An 18,287-nucleotide genomic window follows, 5' to 3' on the forward strand; every position below is an offset into this window, starting at 1 on the left:
CTCGTGCAAGTTCGTATGTGTCATTCTCTTTTAAGTCCAGAATATTAAAGTTTGGGGAAGACCACATTTCAAATAATCTGGCAGCTGTGCCCGGAGAGAAGATTGCCTTTATGACTGTCGGGCATTTAAAATGACCCGTTCTATCTGATGGGTCTACAGGTTCCCACGGGTCAGGCACCACACTAGTAGCCTCAATGGTGAGCGGGCTTTAAGGGGGCACATCTTGAGCTTCAGTGTCAGAGAGGAGGTTCCAACAGCAGCCCCACTCAGAGCTCATGACCTGGGAAGAGTCCTGAGCATCCCAGAGTCTCTGTCTGGGAGACATGAATTTATAACTTGGGAATTAGAATGCTAATCTCACCTGATCTTTTAGGTAAATTATGTGAGCTAAGGAATGTAGAAACATCTGGAACAAGGCAGGCACATTCTTCTTCTCCCCTTTCTGTGCATCTTCCTAAGTGAGGTATGGCTGCTCTAGCTACCCCTGGCTCAGGATTTTGATTCTGATAGACAGAACAAAATCACATGAACGAAATATAATCTGCCGACAAATAAGAGATGTGTATATGACAGTTAAACTCAACTCTTCCATTCCATGTTAAAACACCGAATTTCGGAAAGAAGGACTATTCAATATCACTGTGAAAGTCTGTGCTGCCGGGCTTACTCGTTTGAGTAATGATCATTATTACTATGACCGTAAGCAAGGACAGGGCCACTAAAGGTAAGGATCTGTGCTCAGTCTCAGAGAAAAGACCATGAAAAGCTCACAAACACCTTCAGGCTCTGTATTCATTTATAGCTATTTGTGACAAATGTTTGCATTCGTTTATAGCTATTTGACAATAATATACAAGAGGCATCAGCAATGTGGATTCTGCAAGCGGTCCCTGACCTGCACTGCCTCTTTTCAGCTATTTAGCTGAAATTAATCTAGGTCCCCTTACTGCACTATGCTGATTAAAAAAAAAAATCAGATAGTTAATATCAGTTTCAATTTCCCTTCAAACTTTTTCAGGAAACTAAAGTGTGCCAATATGCTCTTGAAAAAGAAAGAATCTATTTGCATGGCAGATAAGGCTGTCCTATAGTCAGAGTCCAAGTAGGGTCAAGTGCCAGTCCTAATGCTTCTCTCTGTGTCACTATGGCGCTGCCCCTAAATATTTTTGTGTTTAGTACCTATGAGGGTTGAAAAAGATAATGTTAAAGCATGCTGTAAACTGTAAGGCACCATATAGAAGTTACATACAGTGTTAAGCATAATAAATAAAGAGAATTAACTTTCTTAAAGAATCCTGAACAATTCTTCTTGAAATTGCAGTTTGCAAAATATTATCTATATTCCTGAGGCTCAAATTTTGTTTGAAATTTATCTGGATGTTTCCTCAGCTACTATCTGAAAAGCCTGTCTTGTTTTCATAAGTACTGTTGTGTCAGTTTATTAATCTGACATAAAACCCCAGCATTCTGCCACAGCATTTTTCTTTGTCTCTCTTTGTCAGACAGATCCAGAGCTTGTACTTAAGAACAGTTAGGAATCAGGATCAAATGTGTACTTACCGAATCTGAAACTGCTACATGAATGAAACTTTCGAGAATGGAAGAACTTAGCTGATCCATGACATCAATCATAGGCCTGTCATCGTCCTGTGTGAAGGGTCGGCAGTTACTCTCCATGGGAAAATGAATCCTTCCCACCCACCCCACTGCCTTTGTTCAGTACACGAAGCAGAACAGCTTGCAAGATAGTGATAAGGGTTTTCTCATGGAAAAGTGAATGCCAAGATGGTGAAATGTGTAGATTAAATTCCCTGTGAGTCTGAGTTTAGTCTTTCAAGTTTCAGTGGAAGATAATTAGAGCTCTAACTTCACAGTGTACTGAAAAGACATATACTTGAATTTCAAAAAATCATGCGTGTACACAAGGATCTAAACAAACACTCGTGCCATACGTCATCCCTCAGAGTGTTCATGTTGTCGTTAATTCTAAGGATGAAAGCCCCACAAGAATATGCTTTGCTGGACCACTAAAATGCTACATCCATAAGTCATTCATCAGCAAAAATAACTGATAAATTGTTGACTACGATTGAATTTTAGTTCCAAAGAAAGTGCAATGGAGACTGACCACATACTCTGCGGTATCTATGTTGTGTAAGCTATTTAGTAAAAGAAGCAAACTACAGGGTATAGGAGAGAGTATCTTATTGAAAATCCTTCTACACAAATAGCATATATACATATGTATATATATGGGTATGTGTATGTTTGCCATCCTTTATTATAGAGAAGCTCAGAAATATCAAATTATTTACTTTAAAAGCCTTCAGGAAAGCCTCGGGTTGTCATTATTCATGTATGAATGAGAATGGTTTCAAAAAAAATTGTGGTTGGAAAAAAAAAAAAAGCACAAGCTCATAGATTGGACAGACTGGTGGTTTCAGGGTGGGTGAAATGCACGAAGGGAATCACAAGGTATAAACTTCCAGTTACAAAATAAGTGAGTTATGGGGGTGTAGTGCACAGCATGGGGACTATAGCTGATGATACCATCCTGCATATTCGAAAGTTGCTAAGACAGCAGATTGTAAAAGTTCTCATCACAAGAAAAAAATTCTATAACTCTGTATGGTGACACATATTAACTCTACTTATTGTAGGGATGGTTACACAATGTAGACAAATAAAGATCCATGTTGTACACCTGAAACTAATATAATGTTGTAGGTCAATGACACCTCAATAAAAAAATTATACAAAGCTGGGGCTGGTCCAAGAAAGTAACATATGAGAAATGTTTTTAACACAGTCCTGGAAAAGCAGTTAAGAGCATGGGTTTTATACCTGAAACTAACGTAACAATTGTATGTCAGCTATACTTAGAAAGAACACGGGGCTTCGGGGGTTTCAATTCGGGCTCTGTTGCATCCTGTTGATTTTGGGTAAGGTACTGAATTTCCCTAAACCACAATTTCCGTAACTGTCCACTGTGGATAATAACGCTAATTCTTAGGTGACCGTGAAAGTTAAATGAGATACTATGTGTAGAGCACAACACAGTGCCAGACACATCCATGGTAATCATTGTTATCATTACTATCATAGTTAGAGACTGAACAGAGTTTTACCAAACTACGGTATGTCTTAGACATTCATTCACCAGAAACCACAGATGTCCTAAAATATATCAATCACAAAGCTATCTGAAGAAAAGTGAACATAAAGCACTGTGATGGATTTGAAAATATTTGGTAAAGACAGTGGCCATTTTGTGGGTCATAAAACCAAGGTCACTGATTTAAACCCGGAAAATGGAAAGTAGCATTTTTCGAAGAAGTATGGGACACAAAAAACTGGTCCTTCTCCCATCGACCTAGGTACTGGGATTGGCCACCTGGGCTCGCAGGCAACATGCTTAACGTTAGAACAAGGATGTAGAGCACTTGACCAAGCGTGGAGGTCAGCTGGCCGATAATGCTTAATAATAGGCTCGCTTCTCTGATCTCAGGGGACATTTTCTTGCGATGGCATTTTCTACAATTACTGATGCAATTAAACAAATTTCAGTTAGCCAGACTGTTTGATACCTTGATCATTTTCAATGGAACTCCTTATTTTCTCAAGTTCATTCTCTAGTATAAATGTAATAATATCTTCTTAATTTGATGTGTGCTGAACATTATTGGGAATAATGATCTGGGGGTGTCTAGGTGGCTCAGTCAGTTAAGCGTCCGGTGTCAGCTCAGGTCATGATCTCATGGTTCGTGGGTTCGAGTCTTGCATTGGGCTCTGTGCTGACAGCTCAGAGCCGGGAGCCTGCTTCGGATTCTGTGTCTCCCCATCTCTCGGCCCCTCCCCCACTCACGCTCTGTCTCTCTCTCTCAAAAATAAACATTTAAAAAAATTTAAAGAAAAAGAAAAATGACACATAACTGAATCTTAAAATTCTTCACTTCTTAACCAAGCACCACCTCTTACAGAATCAAGAGTGGTCTTTTTCTATTGCTCTCAGAATATATAACTCATACAGATCAAGAATGTTATTTCATAATCAAAACCCCATGACGAATCAAAAATTATTTCTTGACATGTGCGAACGGAAGGACAGAAAACAATAATGCATTATTTACAGGTTTTAATCTGAACTTCAAAAGAAAGAAATGAATTGGAAAATTCAGAAGGATAATCCATACCTCCGGTTGACCCAGGGCAGCAAATAAAGCTCGAATTTCCTTGAGTATTAAAACGGACAGTTTGCGTGTGGCCACCTGGAAACTGCAGAGTAAAACCAGAGCAAAGCCTTCCACGGCGTGAAGAACACTGCAGTGGGGACCTCGCTCCGACTGAATTCTGTGGCTGGAGCCATTTGGAATTAGCTGTCACGTAATGAGAACACATTGTATATTCAGAAAAATAACAATCGAGGAAGAAGAAAGTACTCACATGCGCATCTTTCGGCACATGTGACCTTGTAATATTAAAATAAATTACAGTGGCTTCTAATCAGACAGGAGTATAAATTCATTATTATTCATGACACCACAGATCTCTTTTTTCTTTAGATCAATTGTTACTTTGAAATACCATCAACCATCTGTTACCTCTGATAAGAAATCACTTTCAAAGGCAATTAATATTAATAAGAACAAAACTGGTTCTATTCATATACTGTTGGCAATTATTCCATAAATTCAGTCAAAGTGGCCTAATTTGTTTTTAGCCAGATTCCCTATAGACTTTTGGACACCATTCAACTGAATTTTCAAACATTTACTTCCTAATCACACTTACTTACTTGCATTTGTGTTAGATTCTAATCTAGGTTTGTGCGTGCTTATGAGATGGGTTCTCAAAGTTTCCGAACCACGACCAAGTGGGTCTGAAACAAAAGCAAGCCAGACAACAGGGCAGATTCCACATCCGTTTCAGGGCTTCCCTATGACAAGCACACACAATCCTTGTTTCTCTCCCTTCCGTGCTTCGGCGGGTGTACAACACACAAGGAAAGAGGAATGACCTAGGATCTGGATCCTGGCTCTTTCCTCAGCGCTGTTGTGCTTCCCTGAGCCTCCGCCTTCCCCAGACTCTCAGCTGTGTTCTTCCCTCGCCAGGCCCTCTCTCTGCTCATTCGATGCCAAGTCACCGCTGCCCCTGCTCTCCTGACAACACTTCTCCTCAACCGGCTCTTGATAACGTTGTCATTAATTTTTGCCATTTAGGACTGATTTGTGAAAGAATAAAGAAACCACAAGGTTGCATTTTCTTCTCTGTGGATATTGGGCAAGGCAACCAATATGTTGCAGGCTAGGAAAAACAAAACAAAACTAGTGGGCAGCTAACTTTCATATATGCATATCCATGCTGGCTCAGTAGCCATGCCTATAGCCGTTTGCTCTTACAGATATATAGTCATAATTCTCGGAAAAGAGCGATTTCTACTCCCTTAATGGTTTTGTGAATTTAACGACTCTAACCTGATAACATATCAACCCTGAGTTTCCCGGTCACAGTTTACACGGATGGAAAAATTAAGGGCCACCACAGGGCAGAAAGTTCCTAGGTGGCTGGAAGTAAGAACGCCGAAGTGTCTCCGAGCTGCGACGCGTTTACGTGTGTACTGTATTAGGGAATATAAATTGGTGGGAGGAGTGTGAAGATTACCTCTGAATTTCTGATCTTGCCGGCTTGTTCGTAGACTTTTCCTTGAGTTTGTGTGACCAGTTTCCACTGCGTGAGCAGCTGGAGCAGTAACTTCAGGGACGAATCAAGGAGCGTGTGGTGCATGTCATTTACTTCCCGGAGTAGGAAGTTGGTAAAGCCAAACAGTACATCTTCTCTCCAGTCTGAGAAGTCAACAAGTAAACCCTGAAGAGAGTTTTGTGCAATGTGTCGCAGTTCATCGTCCATATGAATAGACAGCCTGCAAAATGAGTCAATGAAAATAAAGGGATTTAGTTTATTAACTTTTCTTCTAGATCTGTGATTGAACAAATACAGGCCTCTGTTTTTCCTTGTGTCTCAAAAATGGGTCGCCCCCAGGGCCCCTGGGTGGCTCAGTCGGTTAAGCATCCGACTTCAGCTCAGGTCATGATCTCACAGCTGATGGGTTCGAGCCCCACATCAGGCTCTGTGCTGACAGCTCGGAGCCTGGAGCCTGCTTTGGATTCTATATCTCCCTCCCTCTCTCTGCCCCTACCCCACTCACACTCTGTCTCTCCGTCTCTTAAAAAATAAATAAACATTAAAAAAAAATGGTTCACCCTTCCATATACTCTTCATTCGGCTCCCCTAATGTGGACACCTTTTTTTTTTTTTTTTTTTAATTTTTTTTTTTCAACTTTTTTAATTTATTTTTGGGACAGAGAGAGACAGAGCATGAACGGGGGAGGGGCAGAGAGAGAAGGAGACACAGAATCGGAAAGAGGCTCCAGGCTCCGAGCTGTCAGCCCAGAGCCCGACGCGGGGCTCGAACTCACGGACCGCGAGATCGTGACCTGGCTGAAGTCGGACGCTTAACCGACTGCGCCACCCAGGCGCCCCCCCTAATGTGGACACCTTATATGACCATGGTACCTTTATCAAAGCTAAGGAATTAACATAGGTGCAGTGCTATTAACTAAACTACAGATTTTATTCAGCTGTCCCCAGTTTTTCATTAATGTCATTTTTTTCTGTTTCAGGATGAAATCTAAAATATTACATGGCTTTAGGTGTATCTGAATAACTTTTTAATACATTATTGACTATAGAATAAATTAGTATCAAACCCTGTCACTTTTAAGGATAAAACAACTGAGTACCAGAGAAGCTAAGGGACTCATCTGGAAGTTCAGTGAAAATGAGCAACTAAGGGTTAGATCAATGATCCACAATTTTGGCCCACCAAAGGAGATGCGGTAATGTCCGGAGACATTATTGACTGTCACAACTCAGAGAGTGCTACCGGCAGTTCTCTAGTAGTTAGAGGCTAGTGATCTGGCCAAACATGCACGGGCCAACTCCCTACAACAAAGAATTATCTAGACCAAAATGCTGACAATGTCAAGGTTGAGAAAACCCAAGTCAACCTGAGAATGTCAGGGTATTGGTGGTTTAACCTAGAGTATCATAATGATACTAAATCTTGACATTGTATTAACCATCAGTTAACATAATGTTGTATAGATTCTTCTATTCATTTATTTAAGACACAAATATTTTTGAGACTCTCCTGAGATGCAGACGTAACAGCCCTTAGGATATCGAGGTCAGTATGGTTGTGTCAATCGGGTAGGGTGCTTGTAGGAGCCAGGGGTGAGATGGTGTTGGAGAGGAAGCAGAGACAGCTTGGCAAAGGGTCTGTGGGCCGTGCAGGGAGGCAATACAGCAGGGAAGGGGTGAGGTGTGTGTGCTCTGGAATCAGAAAGCCTGGATCAGTGTCTTGCCTCTGTCAGTTACTAGCTATGTGACCTTGTGCTAGTTACTCAATCTCCCTAAGCCTCAGAGCCTCATTTGGAAAACAGGGAGAATAACTGTACTCACATTTCATAAATTTGTTGTGAGGTTCATTAAGATGACCCATGTATGGCATATGGCACCACAAGGAGGGTGTGGTAGGCACTCAGTAACTGTTAGCTATTATTATTAGAAAAAAAAAAACTGTATCTTGAAAGTTATAGGTGATATAACATGATTAGATTCACATCTGGAAAAAAACAATAGGCAGACATACGGAGGAGAAGGCTTAGAGAAGCAACCAGAGGCAGGACAGAGACCAGCTAGGAGGTCACTGCTGTGACTTAGGCAACAAGTGGTGGGGGCCTGACCCAAGGCAGAGGAGTGGTAAGGAAGGAAGACAGAGAGATCAAAGACACTGAGGGGATCATATTTCTAAGGACTCAGCAGCCTGGAGGCATTTAGTGTGGGAGAAGAAAATGGCTAAGTCACTGAGAGCGCCCCCAAATGGTTGATATTCTCCTCAATGAAAGGGAGGAAACGTTGGGACCCAGAGTGGTTAAGGAACTTCCTCAAAGTCCAGGATTCCAATCTAGCACATCTAACCCTTAATCTGGTTTTCTGCAAAAAAACCAAGTCTGGTACAGTTCTATATTTTTGAATAAACATGGTTTCAAAAACTCGATAAGCAAACACCTTTCATATTCTCTAAAGCATAAAGCACACTAATTGGTCCAAATTTGACAATATAAACCAGGCAAAAGCTTGTTAATGAGCAGATATATACCAAGTCAGGGAAAATGTATTTCCTGTTCCAAAAGCAAGTGACGTTCTACAAAGATGATGAAAAGGAAGATCTAAGCTATTTCTTCCGGTTAGACTTGCCCCACTCAGTCTACAGTTCTTAAGGAGGTCACAGTGACTGAAAGAAAACAAAGATGCCTTTGCCCTGAGCTTCCAGTTGAGGACTGGCCAAACTTACAAACTTTGTAAAACAAAGAAAGAACTTACAAACTTTCTTTGTATTTTAATCAGCAGCTTATTAAGTGTAATCTGTAACACATAATATCTGAGTTAAAGCTGGGGTTAAGGGCCTGAGGCCCCCCTCATATGGGAAGAAACATTACTCTATAAGCACCCCTGAGTCATTCTGCAGCCCATGGTTTAAAAAAACATTAGTTTATAAAACAACAATTGAAGTCATTTTCCCATCTTAAGTTCATGATTCCTATTTATTGTATTTATACTATCTATGGTCCTGAATGTTTGAAAGATTAAGCCTCTGCAAATGACAAGCCACCTTTAGGATGGGAAAAACAGGCACTCAGTAAACATTAACTGATGGTAACGTGCCAGTGCAGAGGTCCTGGAGGCCCCGCTTTCAGTGATCCAGAGGGGCTGAGCTGTGTGATCGCGAGGGCATGTGCTGCTCCCACAGACTGTTATTGAATAAGTAAGGGTGTGGCTTAAAAGGGGAAAAATCAGAACCTGAGCAAGGCCACCTTCTTGGTTGGTCAGACCAGATAAATGACTTTTAATGGAAAACACTTTCGTAAAGGTGAGCTCAGCTTCACATGGGGTCAGCTTAGTACTTTTGAATAACCTTGTTGTGTTAGAGATACATGAATGAAAAGGGAGTGTTTTCAAGTTCACAGACTATATCCAGAAGAAAAAGATCCATTAGGAGAAACAGCCCCTTCTAAACTATGGCAGGAAAAACAAAAGGTTATTAGGAAAAGGTAAGGAACCTGCTGCCCTATAACGTCAAGGGCAGCAGAGGGAAAGATGGTTTTATTTATTATTTATTTCTTAAAAATGTTTGTTTATTTTTGAGAGAGAGCGCAAGAGGGGCAGAGGGAATGGGAGGGAGACAGAGGATCCAAAGCAGGCTCCACGCTGTCAGTGCACAACCTGACGCAAGGCTTGGACTCAAAAACCATGAGCTCATGACCTGAGTCAAAGTCAGATGCTTAACCGACTGAGCCATCCAGGTGCCCTGGAAAAATGGTTTTAAAGCGATGCCCAGGAAACCATGGTTTCCAAAAGTAGTAATTTGCCGACAGGTGGGTGGTTAGCCTTTGTAATAATTGCCAGAAGTGGCTGGAATTTCCTCTCTGCAGGTGTTAAACAATGAACCTGCAACTATTTACGGTGCTCCGAATTGCATCTCAATGAAAAGAAATTAAAATTAAAGAAATAAGATTAAGTGGTTTATTGAGGCAATATATGCAATTGAGACAATAGTTCTCAGATACTCAAAACAACTAGCCACCTTGCACTATACAGACACATACTGAAAGGTGAATAAAAAATGGTATATGATAAATATTTTTCAAGTACCACAGAAGATTCTGAAACTGTGTACACATTACCTTATCAATCTCCACAGGTTATAAGGAAACACTGCATAAAAAGTGTTTATCTGTCATTTTGCATCAAACCAATGACGTGTGTCGCTGCCATTTGGCTTTAGGAAAATTCTGTACATTGGGCAACTGATTTTACTCTTCTGAAGTCCAAATCTCCTTCTCTGAAAATAGGACTAAATACGTGCCCAGCTTTCCTTAACATAATGTGTCTGAAAATGCATTGTACATCATGGCATAATCTTTTATGCAAATGCAAAAATGCCTAAAAATAATAACTCACATTTGCTGAGAGTTTACTGTGTTCTAGGCACTATGTGAAGTGATTTATATGCATTATTTGATTCTAACAACCTTATGACAAATTATTCGAAGGGAAAGGTAGACCATGAACAGCACAGCAACAGCCATGCTGTGGGAAGTGACAGAGGACAGAAGCCTGTATGCCATTGGGGGAAAGGTCCTTCCTGTGGTCAAGGGAGAGAGCAGGAAACATCTGGGAGAACAGTTAAGAGAAAAATGATGCCCATGGCCAAGGACACAAGTAAGTTCCCCTGCTATGTGGAGAATCCCAGGGGTACCCAGACAGCTGGGAAGGGCAGGCTTTGTGAGCGCAGGAAGGAAATTGTCCCCAGGGATCTTATCATGATGTCAGGACAGCCAGCGTGGCTTCCATGGAGCCCAACTGGAAAGATTCTTCACACAGCCATTATAAGTGGGCTGAGGGATACACATAAAATCAGAAACGTAGTAGCTTGGGGAAAGGGGTTTGCCAGTTCATTCCATACACCATTGTCCTGCTAAACATACTACTGTAAGTCTGAAATTAGAGTGTCTGTGGTAATGTAGTCATTACCTGAAATGCTGGCAAGGGGCTCTGGGGACAGTCATGTGGGACATATCCTTGAAACTCCTTATTCAGGGAACTGAGCTTGGGCGGGTCAAGGGGCGAACAGGGAACTGGCAGGAATGTCGGTCTTATTTTGCTAGTTTTAAAGAAAAGAAAGTTTTTCTCCAGTAACAACGTACCATGGGTGCGACCACGAAGTATCTAAACTAAAAGGTCTCATACCTCTCTGACTAGACTGTATATTGTCTCAAGAGTCAACTCAGTCCCAATGCGATTGACGATGGGGGAATAAAGTAACTATAGACGTGAAACCCACATTTATTGCTCTTGAATTTCTTCATTTTGTCCCTTGACCCTCTCTCAAGGAGGTCTGAAGGGGCTCATTTTCTCATAGGTTAACAGGACCCGATGTGTAGGTCAAGCACTCCAAGTTATCCTTCCCTTGAGGAGAATAGCCTCCGGCTTCCTTTAAAGTTTATGAAAAAGGTCTCTTCACAGGCTTCCCATATAAGTCCAGTCATTTTCCTGATTTCTAAGACTTGAACTCTCAAGAATGTTTATTTGCTCTTTCCCCTCATAAAAACAGTACCCATTGCTTTGGGCTTTGTAAGAATGTACGTAATAATAAACACGACGCACCATAAATAGCACTGACATTCCAACCACGTCTAAGAGAATTCCCTTCTGGCATGCCTGGCACCGTGGTCAGCAGAAGTCAGACGTCCCTGGATTCAGTGATCAGAGTGATTCCAGAGGTAAGAGTCCACCCCACAGAGTCACGGAAAAATAGATTCAGAGAGTGTATCTGAACGCTGCATGACATTTCAAAAACTTTGTATTCCAAAGGCCTCAGCGCGTGTAATCTTCAGCAATTAGAACTTCACTGACACCAGTGAACTTTCCTTCTGCTTCAATCGAACTGAAAACTGCCTTTTCCCTGCTGACACATTTTCCCTTGGGTGCATCAAAGCGCACGTCTATGACATTTAGCCTTCTCAACAGCCTTATGAGATAGGTGGTATTATTCCTGTTTCATCCAAGGCAAAAAGGCCGACGGGTTAAATAATTTGTCTGGATCACATGGTTAGTAAAATTGCAAAAGCAGGATTGCAAAATCCATGGTTTTCCTGTGATTCCATTTCGTTCCCATTTTTTTGGTACTTCCTCCAAATCTCTCAGATGGTGGTCTCTCGCTCTCTGGTGGTTCACAGGCCATGACGAGCGGTCCTCTGTCCCCTGATTTCTCACTGCCACATCCAGCCCTTCCGCTCGGCAACCCCTCCTCTGTGCGAACACTTGACTCCTACTCACTCACGTCCTCCACTGCTGTCCCTGGCATACCGACCGGCTGCTCGCATACCTTTTGGGGTAACCTTGGCACCTGGCGCCTGCTTCAGAGCTTTTCTTTACCCTCAGTTTTTGCCATCATCGTGGGATACTCAAATATTAACAGTATTTGAGTCTCTTATTCCTCAGCTTCCCTTATCCCCAAACCACCATGCTTATTATTCTTTGGGATTCTACCCTTTGTTCCTCCTTGGATCTTCTCACCCGGAGCTGGAAGCCCCTCTTTGATCCAGGCTTATTTTTCCTTCCTTTCCACTGCTTCCCTGCTTCCAACGAATGTGCTCTTTGTTCACATTCTGGTTGTTAAGCTGCGGCAAAAGCCTAGGCTGTACCTTTTTTTTTAACGTTATAATCTTCCTGAAATAGGTCCTAAACACGGAATGGAAGAAAGAAGGCCGCGTGGTGTGGAGGCTGCTGATTACAGGAAAGAAGAGGTTACGGGTAGCAGTGACCAAAGCCAGCTAGGAGGGTGCATGGCTTTGGCCAATGAGCACCAGGGCTTGCGACAGTGGTTTTCAAAGTAATAGATCTTCAGTCAGTCTCACAATCCAGCACCATCCTGTGTTAGTGGTGACTGGCAGAAGGAAAGGGGGCAGTTTTGTCTATGGTTGGAAGACAGTAGGCTACAAAAGATATTAACTGATGGCAAGGTGCGAACAACAGGAGTCCATATTGGCCCTCCAGAGGAGAGGGCGTGATGACCACAATAAGCAGGAACATGGTGCTCTGTGGAGATACTCTGAGGCTATGGGATAGCCACTGGTGGTCTGCAGTCATGTGGGATGAGGGCTTGGGTTACTTTACTTGGATATTGATGAGAAGGGTGCTCTCCAAGGGCTAGTGAATGTGGGTAAACGGGGTCATGCGTAATGCATCTTTAATTCAGTCAGTGTTAGTAGTTGTTAAATTATTTTTTGTTAACTTTATTTATTTTTGAGAGACAGAGAGTACAAGCGGGGGAGGAGCAGAGAGAGAGAGGGAGACAGAATCGGAAGCAGGCTCCAGGCTCCGAGCTGTCCGCACAGAGCCCGACACGGGGCCCGAACCCACACACTGCGAGATCATGACCTGAGCCGAAGTTGGACACCTAACCGACTGAGCCACCCAGGCGCCCCAGTCAGTGTTAGTGTTTGTTATCCTCCTCAGTGCTTTCCTCTGTGCCACCATTATCAGATTAACCAGACTAAACTAATATTTTTTATAACATTATTCTCGCTTAAAACTCCATTGGTCCAAATTCCTCAGCTAACAGTAAAGATTCTCTCAAAATTTACCACTCCAGTCTTATTTCTATGCCTTTTAATCATTGGCTTTTATATTCCTTTTTCTTTATTTTTTCAAGTCAAGGAGGACTTGTGGTCTTTCTCATCCCACTCCCTTCATGCACCCCATTCCTAACGATTTCACATTCTAAATTGCTTTTAAGTAACGTCACTTTTGATTTTTATTTTTTTTTTATTTTTATTATTTTTTTTTTTTTTAATTTTTTTTTTTTCAACGTTTATTTATTTTTGGGACAGAGAGAGACAGAGCATGAACGGGGGAGGGACAGAGAGAGAGGGAGACACAGAATCGGAAACAGGCTCCAGGCTCTGAGCCATCAGCCCAGAGCCTGACGCGGGGCTCGAACTCACAGACCGTGAGATCGTGACCTGGCTGAAGTCGGACGCTTAACCGACTGCGCCACCCAGGCGCCCCTGATTTTTAATTTAAAGGCACATAACTGTCAACTAGGGCTTCAGATCAACATGTGAAAATTATGCTTATTTAAATGTATCAACATAATTTCACTCAAAGCAAATTCACTTGAGGTTCTAGCTGGACTGAGCATTCTTATGGACAAATGTTGGGAGGGTGATCAATGTATGGTTTGGGGCAGATTTCTGAAGCACTAAAATTAGCTAAGCACTTTGGCTCCTGAGGGGTCTGTGGGCCTCAGACCGGGAATCAGACCCTGAATGAACTCTTCTCCAGGAAGACCCACCTCCTCATTCCCCAGGCCTACCTCTGTGCCTTTCTGTCGTCACTCTCTTTATCGTTCTGGGTTCTGTGTCAAGTTTCACCTTCTCCCAGAACTGATTTGCTGACTTCCTTAGTCCCCAGTAATCCCCCTGCCCACTGAACTCACGTGTCACACTTCAGGTGCTATTAATGTGCACAATTTCAGGCCTTGGATAGTTGGTTACCTTATGTACTTATGTATTTGCTTCTAATTTGGATGTGAAGCCCCTTGAATATGAGGAAAAAAAGCAAAAAACCATTTCTTTATTCCCCCTTGCCTATACATAGTACCTAGAATAATGCCTCATTTAGTAAAATCTGTCAATTTTTTAATAATCATTCTTTTTGCTGTTGTCGTTAAGAATCATGACAAAGGATTATAATCAATTGTATCGAATAAACCCACTGCAGCTCTCACTTACCTAGCCAGCAAGTCAATAAGTTCAAGTTTTGACATGCCATCAGGAAGGAGTCGAGGGATAGCAGCAACACAGGTCCTGAAAAGATCTATTTTTGGCTTTCTCTCACCCCTAGAATTTGAAAACAAACATGGGTCAAAGGCTACAAAAAGTTAAAAAAAGAATCAATCCAATCTGTGAAAAAGGACTAGAATCCAGGCCTTCTGGATCACTGCCTGGTATTTACTGCACATTTTTCTCAAAAGTTTTTGACCTTTGTAGCTTGGCCTGTTCTAAGGGAACTCAGAAAGATTTAAACGTTGGAGGTATATATCTAAAAGGACAAATGCCAATGTCAACAGCATTCTGCCATTGAGTCTGCCATTCAGTTGGGTTCCATGGGGTTTGGTCCCTGTGGACTGCATTTAAAACACTGAATTTGCTAACATGCCTAAATGCATCAGCGTGTAAAAAGCACACTGCACTCATTCCTACATTCAGCATTTAAAAACGGGATTTTAGTGTGTACAAGGCATAGTGCCTCTAACAAGCACAACATCTGGAAGCTTGTCTCTCTAGCAAGTTATATTTCTCTTCTGGAGTCCCCACGGTCATTAAAAAAAAATTAAGTGCTTCTAAAAATAAGCCTTTCATAATGTCAGGTAAACTCCTGAATTCTATATGGTTGTGCATCCAATTCTGATTTGTAAAATTACACTGATGAGCCTGACCTCTATGGAGATTCCTTCCCTCTTTTTATTGTCTTGACAATATGAATGCTTAAAGATAATTAGAGTCTTCTATATTCTGCTGTAAAATCTGAAGGAACGCTACATTTTGTGAAAAATTATTTCAATTTTGAGTTGCTTAAATAGGTAACTGATTCTTAACCACATATTTTGTCCATAACCTTTATGAAAAAACTCAACCACCCATCAAATCCTTCAAAAAACCTAAGTGATAAAATATAACAACATATTTAAATTCTGGTAATTCAGTCTTCTGAGAATAAATATAAAACTGTCATGAAATTAGTGCTATTGTAGGACACAAAGACAATGATGAAAGTGCAAAGTAGCATAAAGTCATTCTTTTTTGGAACATTAACTGTGGTCAGAATAGAAATGCAGCAGGCAGGATCCGCCCTGTCTATAATCAGACAGAAATTCTGCTCTGTGACATTACTTTTTTGCACGGCTTTGTTTAGGTCTGTCAAGAGTGAATACAAAACTGTTTATGTGGAAAATGAAACACAAATGTGTTGACTTCACAAATGCTCTGCTTTTGCAGAAAGTTATAGGATTGTTTTCTCTCCTTTTCCATAGTCCTTTCTGCATAGTCCTCCTTGTACGAGGACTGGAGAAGGAGCCATTGCACAGTGGGTTTTAATCAGCTGAAGGGAGGAGGAGTCTTCAAGGTCATCCTCAATAACTGTAGAGTTAGAGCTTAGTGATGGCTCCTGATCACTGGCAACACGGTGAGTTGTTTAAATAGCTCTTCTGGCTTGCTCACCAGATGTTTTCAACAGCTGGGATTATTTTCCTATCTGTTGGAAAACAGATGACCCTGCTGGCCTCAAGTATAAGGCAGATTCCACGAGGCCTCCAAGCTGATAAAAGAAGCCCAGATTAGAAACTCTAATGGGTACATGATTTCCTTCTACTACAGCAGTCCTTGCTTTCTGGGCTTTTATAGGAAGCAAGTGAACCTCCTCCTCTCCCCATAACACAATTTTTATTAATAGGTATTATTATTGTCTTCTAGCATGTACCACAAAAGGGACGGGGAACGGGAATGGAGCAAATAGAATGCTTAATGTTCAAGTTCATATCCTAAGCAGAACGTGGCAAAGCAGGAGGATTGCATATCAACCGCAATGATGGTTTCTGTTAGTGTGGTGTGGACCTTCCCTGTCTTGTCCTAAATGCTTATGTTTCCCTAGTGTTTCTCTTTGTCTTCTGGAAATGTAGCAATGAGTTATTTCCTACTCCAGGATCTGCCTCAAAATGTAGCATAGAAAGTATTCCCAGCCCTGTTTGGGGGTCTTGTGATGACTGAATAGACAAAGTAAAGAATCATCTTAGAAAAAGTTTAAGGTATTGGTTAAAATACAAACAAAATGTTTACAGTTACATTTAAACCTGTACCTTTTTATGGTTTTGAATATACTATTTTGGTCCTGACCCTATCTTATGATCTCTTGATTATCAATATAGTTTTCCTTTACAAGTTTTTCTTTACCGTTTTTCAGGCAAACAACCATATGGCAGAAGTTTTAGAAACACGTCTTTTATCTTCTACATTATCAATTGAAAATTGCTTCAATATGTTAAAAAAGAATGTACTAATGAGGTTAAAGGTTGACAATCTGGCCATTTGTGAGGCTGGAACCGGAGCTGGAGACAACACATTTGATGTTATTCATCTTGGTCAATTTTAATTTTTGCGATCATTTAGGGTGAAATCTAAAGCAACGTGATCATTTAAAACAAATGACTGGCAAACTGCAGGATAATATGCATTGTATAATCCCATTTTTGTACAACAAATACATATATGTATATATTTGTGTCGACATAAGGAAAGTTCCTAAAGGAATCACGCTGAGTCAAGCAATGGTCGTAGATTTCAAGTGGAGCTCTGAGGAGGAGGTTTTAATTTTAACTTTAGATACTCCCAACTATGTATTTAGAATAATTCTGTATGTTTTACTTTGTCTTATCATGTATTGTTTTGTTTTGTCATACTTCATTTTTGAGGTGCCTGCCATTGCAATAAAAATACACACCCACAACATAGAAATACTGAATGAATTACCCTGTATAGGTAACAGTTTTCCAACACACTGTGGTGTTTGGAACTGGAAATGCTGAGGAACAAAGGAAACTTTCCCGGTTATATTTTTGGAAACTTACGCCACAGGTGCCACGTATAATTTAATTCACAGTCCAACAACAAAGTCTGAACTTTCTTGAAGTGTGAAGTTATAGCCTAATCCTAGTTCCTGCCGTAACGAATCAAAAGCAGCAAATACAAGTTGCATGAGTTTCTTCTGCAGAGCTCTAATTACAAAGCTGCATCTTAGATTTGGGCTGAGCACATTGGATTTCAAATGAAGAGTTACATTCACAACTATAAATTATTCTTCAAAGATTCAGTATTTCTATGACACGGTCGCGTAGAGATTATTAGGCACATGGAACGCTCACGGTTCAGGAACAATCACTAGAAACAAGTGAATTTGAAATTTATAAAGATGGAATGTCTGTAAACTGGTGATGTCACTCTGGCACGCAGGCTGTGACAGAGCTAGCTTGGGAGCAACTTGTGGACCACTGAGAGACTTGGCCTCCCGTTTCTAACTTACTGGCCTAAGGACACTCGAAATATAACTGAAATAGATCAATCTCAGGTTTGACCTTATTTTCAGAGTTAGTCAAATATAGTCAAGGTACGTTTTTACTATCCTTGGCACTTCTCAGAACTCTGATGCTAGGAAGAGCAGAACAAAATAGTGAATAAATGGGAAAAATCTCTGCTGGTACATTTTGGCTAATTAATCCTTCACTGAAAACTTAGTCCTCACTGTACTCACGTGATCATGTCTTCAGGTTCTTTGTTTAGCATCTGAACATTCGTTAGCATCATACACCTTCCCACTTCTTTATCGAGGTGCCTTAAAATGTTGTCCACAGCTTTTCGTACTTGGGAGTAATACAAGGACATTCCTGGAAAATGTGCATTATAGTTACATCTTTGACTAAATCCACCAAGGAATGAAATCCTACTTTGTTCCTCCCCTATGACATGTTTTTACTGAAGACCATCTATGGGTCAATGACTTCATTAAGCAGATTCTAATTCAATCTAATTTCTGTAGAATGCTTGGCA

The 18,287-nt window shown here is 41.1% G+C and overlaps 1 protein-coding gene across 11 annotated transcripts in view; it reads right to left on the bottom strand.

The window, feature by feature from the left end:
* The window catches only part of FRY (FRY microtubule binding protein), a 443,455-nt gene that overhangs the window by 110,884 nt on the left and 314,284 nt on the right, over positions 1-18,287 (bottom strand). For all 11 annotated transcript variants that reach the window (XM_060637419.3, XM_060637417.3, XM_060637413.3 and 8 more), the window contains 5 exons: positions 17,992-18,124; positions 14,421-14,528; positions 5,662-5,920; positions 4,194-4,376; positions 1,561-1,647 (listed from right to left, as the gene is read on the bottom strand). In XM_060637419.3, coding sequence (XP_060493402.1) covers positions 1,561-1,647; positions 4,194-4,376; positions 5,662-5,920; positions 14,421-14,528; positions 17,992-18,124 — 770 coding nt within the window. The remainder of the gene's footprint in view (positions 1-1,560; positions 1,648-4,193; positions 4,377-5,661; positions 5,921-14,420; positions 14,529-17,991; positions 18,125-18,287) is intronic.

Source organism: Panthera onca, chromosome A1 (genome assembly GCF_046562875.1).
Source record: "Panthera onca isolate mPanOnc1 chromosome A1, mPanOnc1 haplotype 2, whole genome shotgun sequence".
In the NCBI taxonomy this organism is placed as follows: Eukaryota; Metazoa; Chordata; class Mammalia; order Carnivora; family Felidae; genus Panthera; species Panthera onca.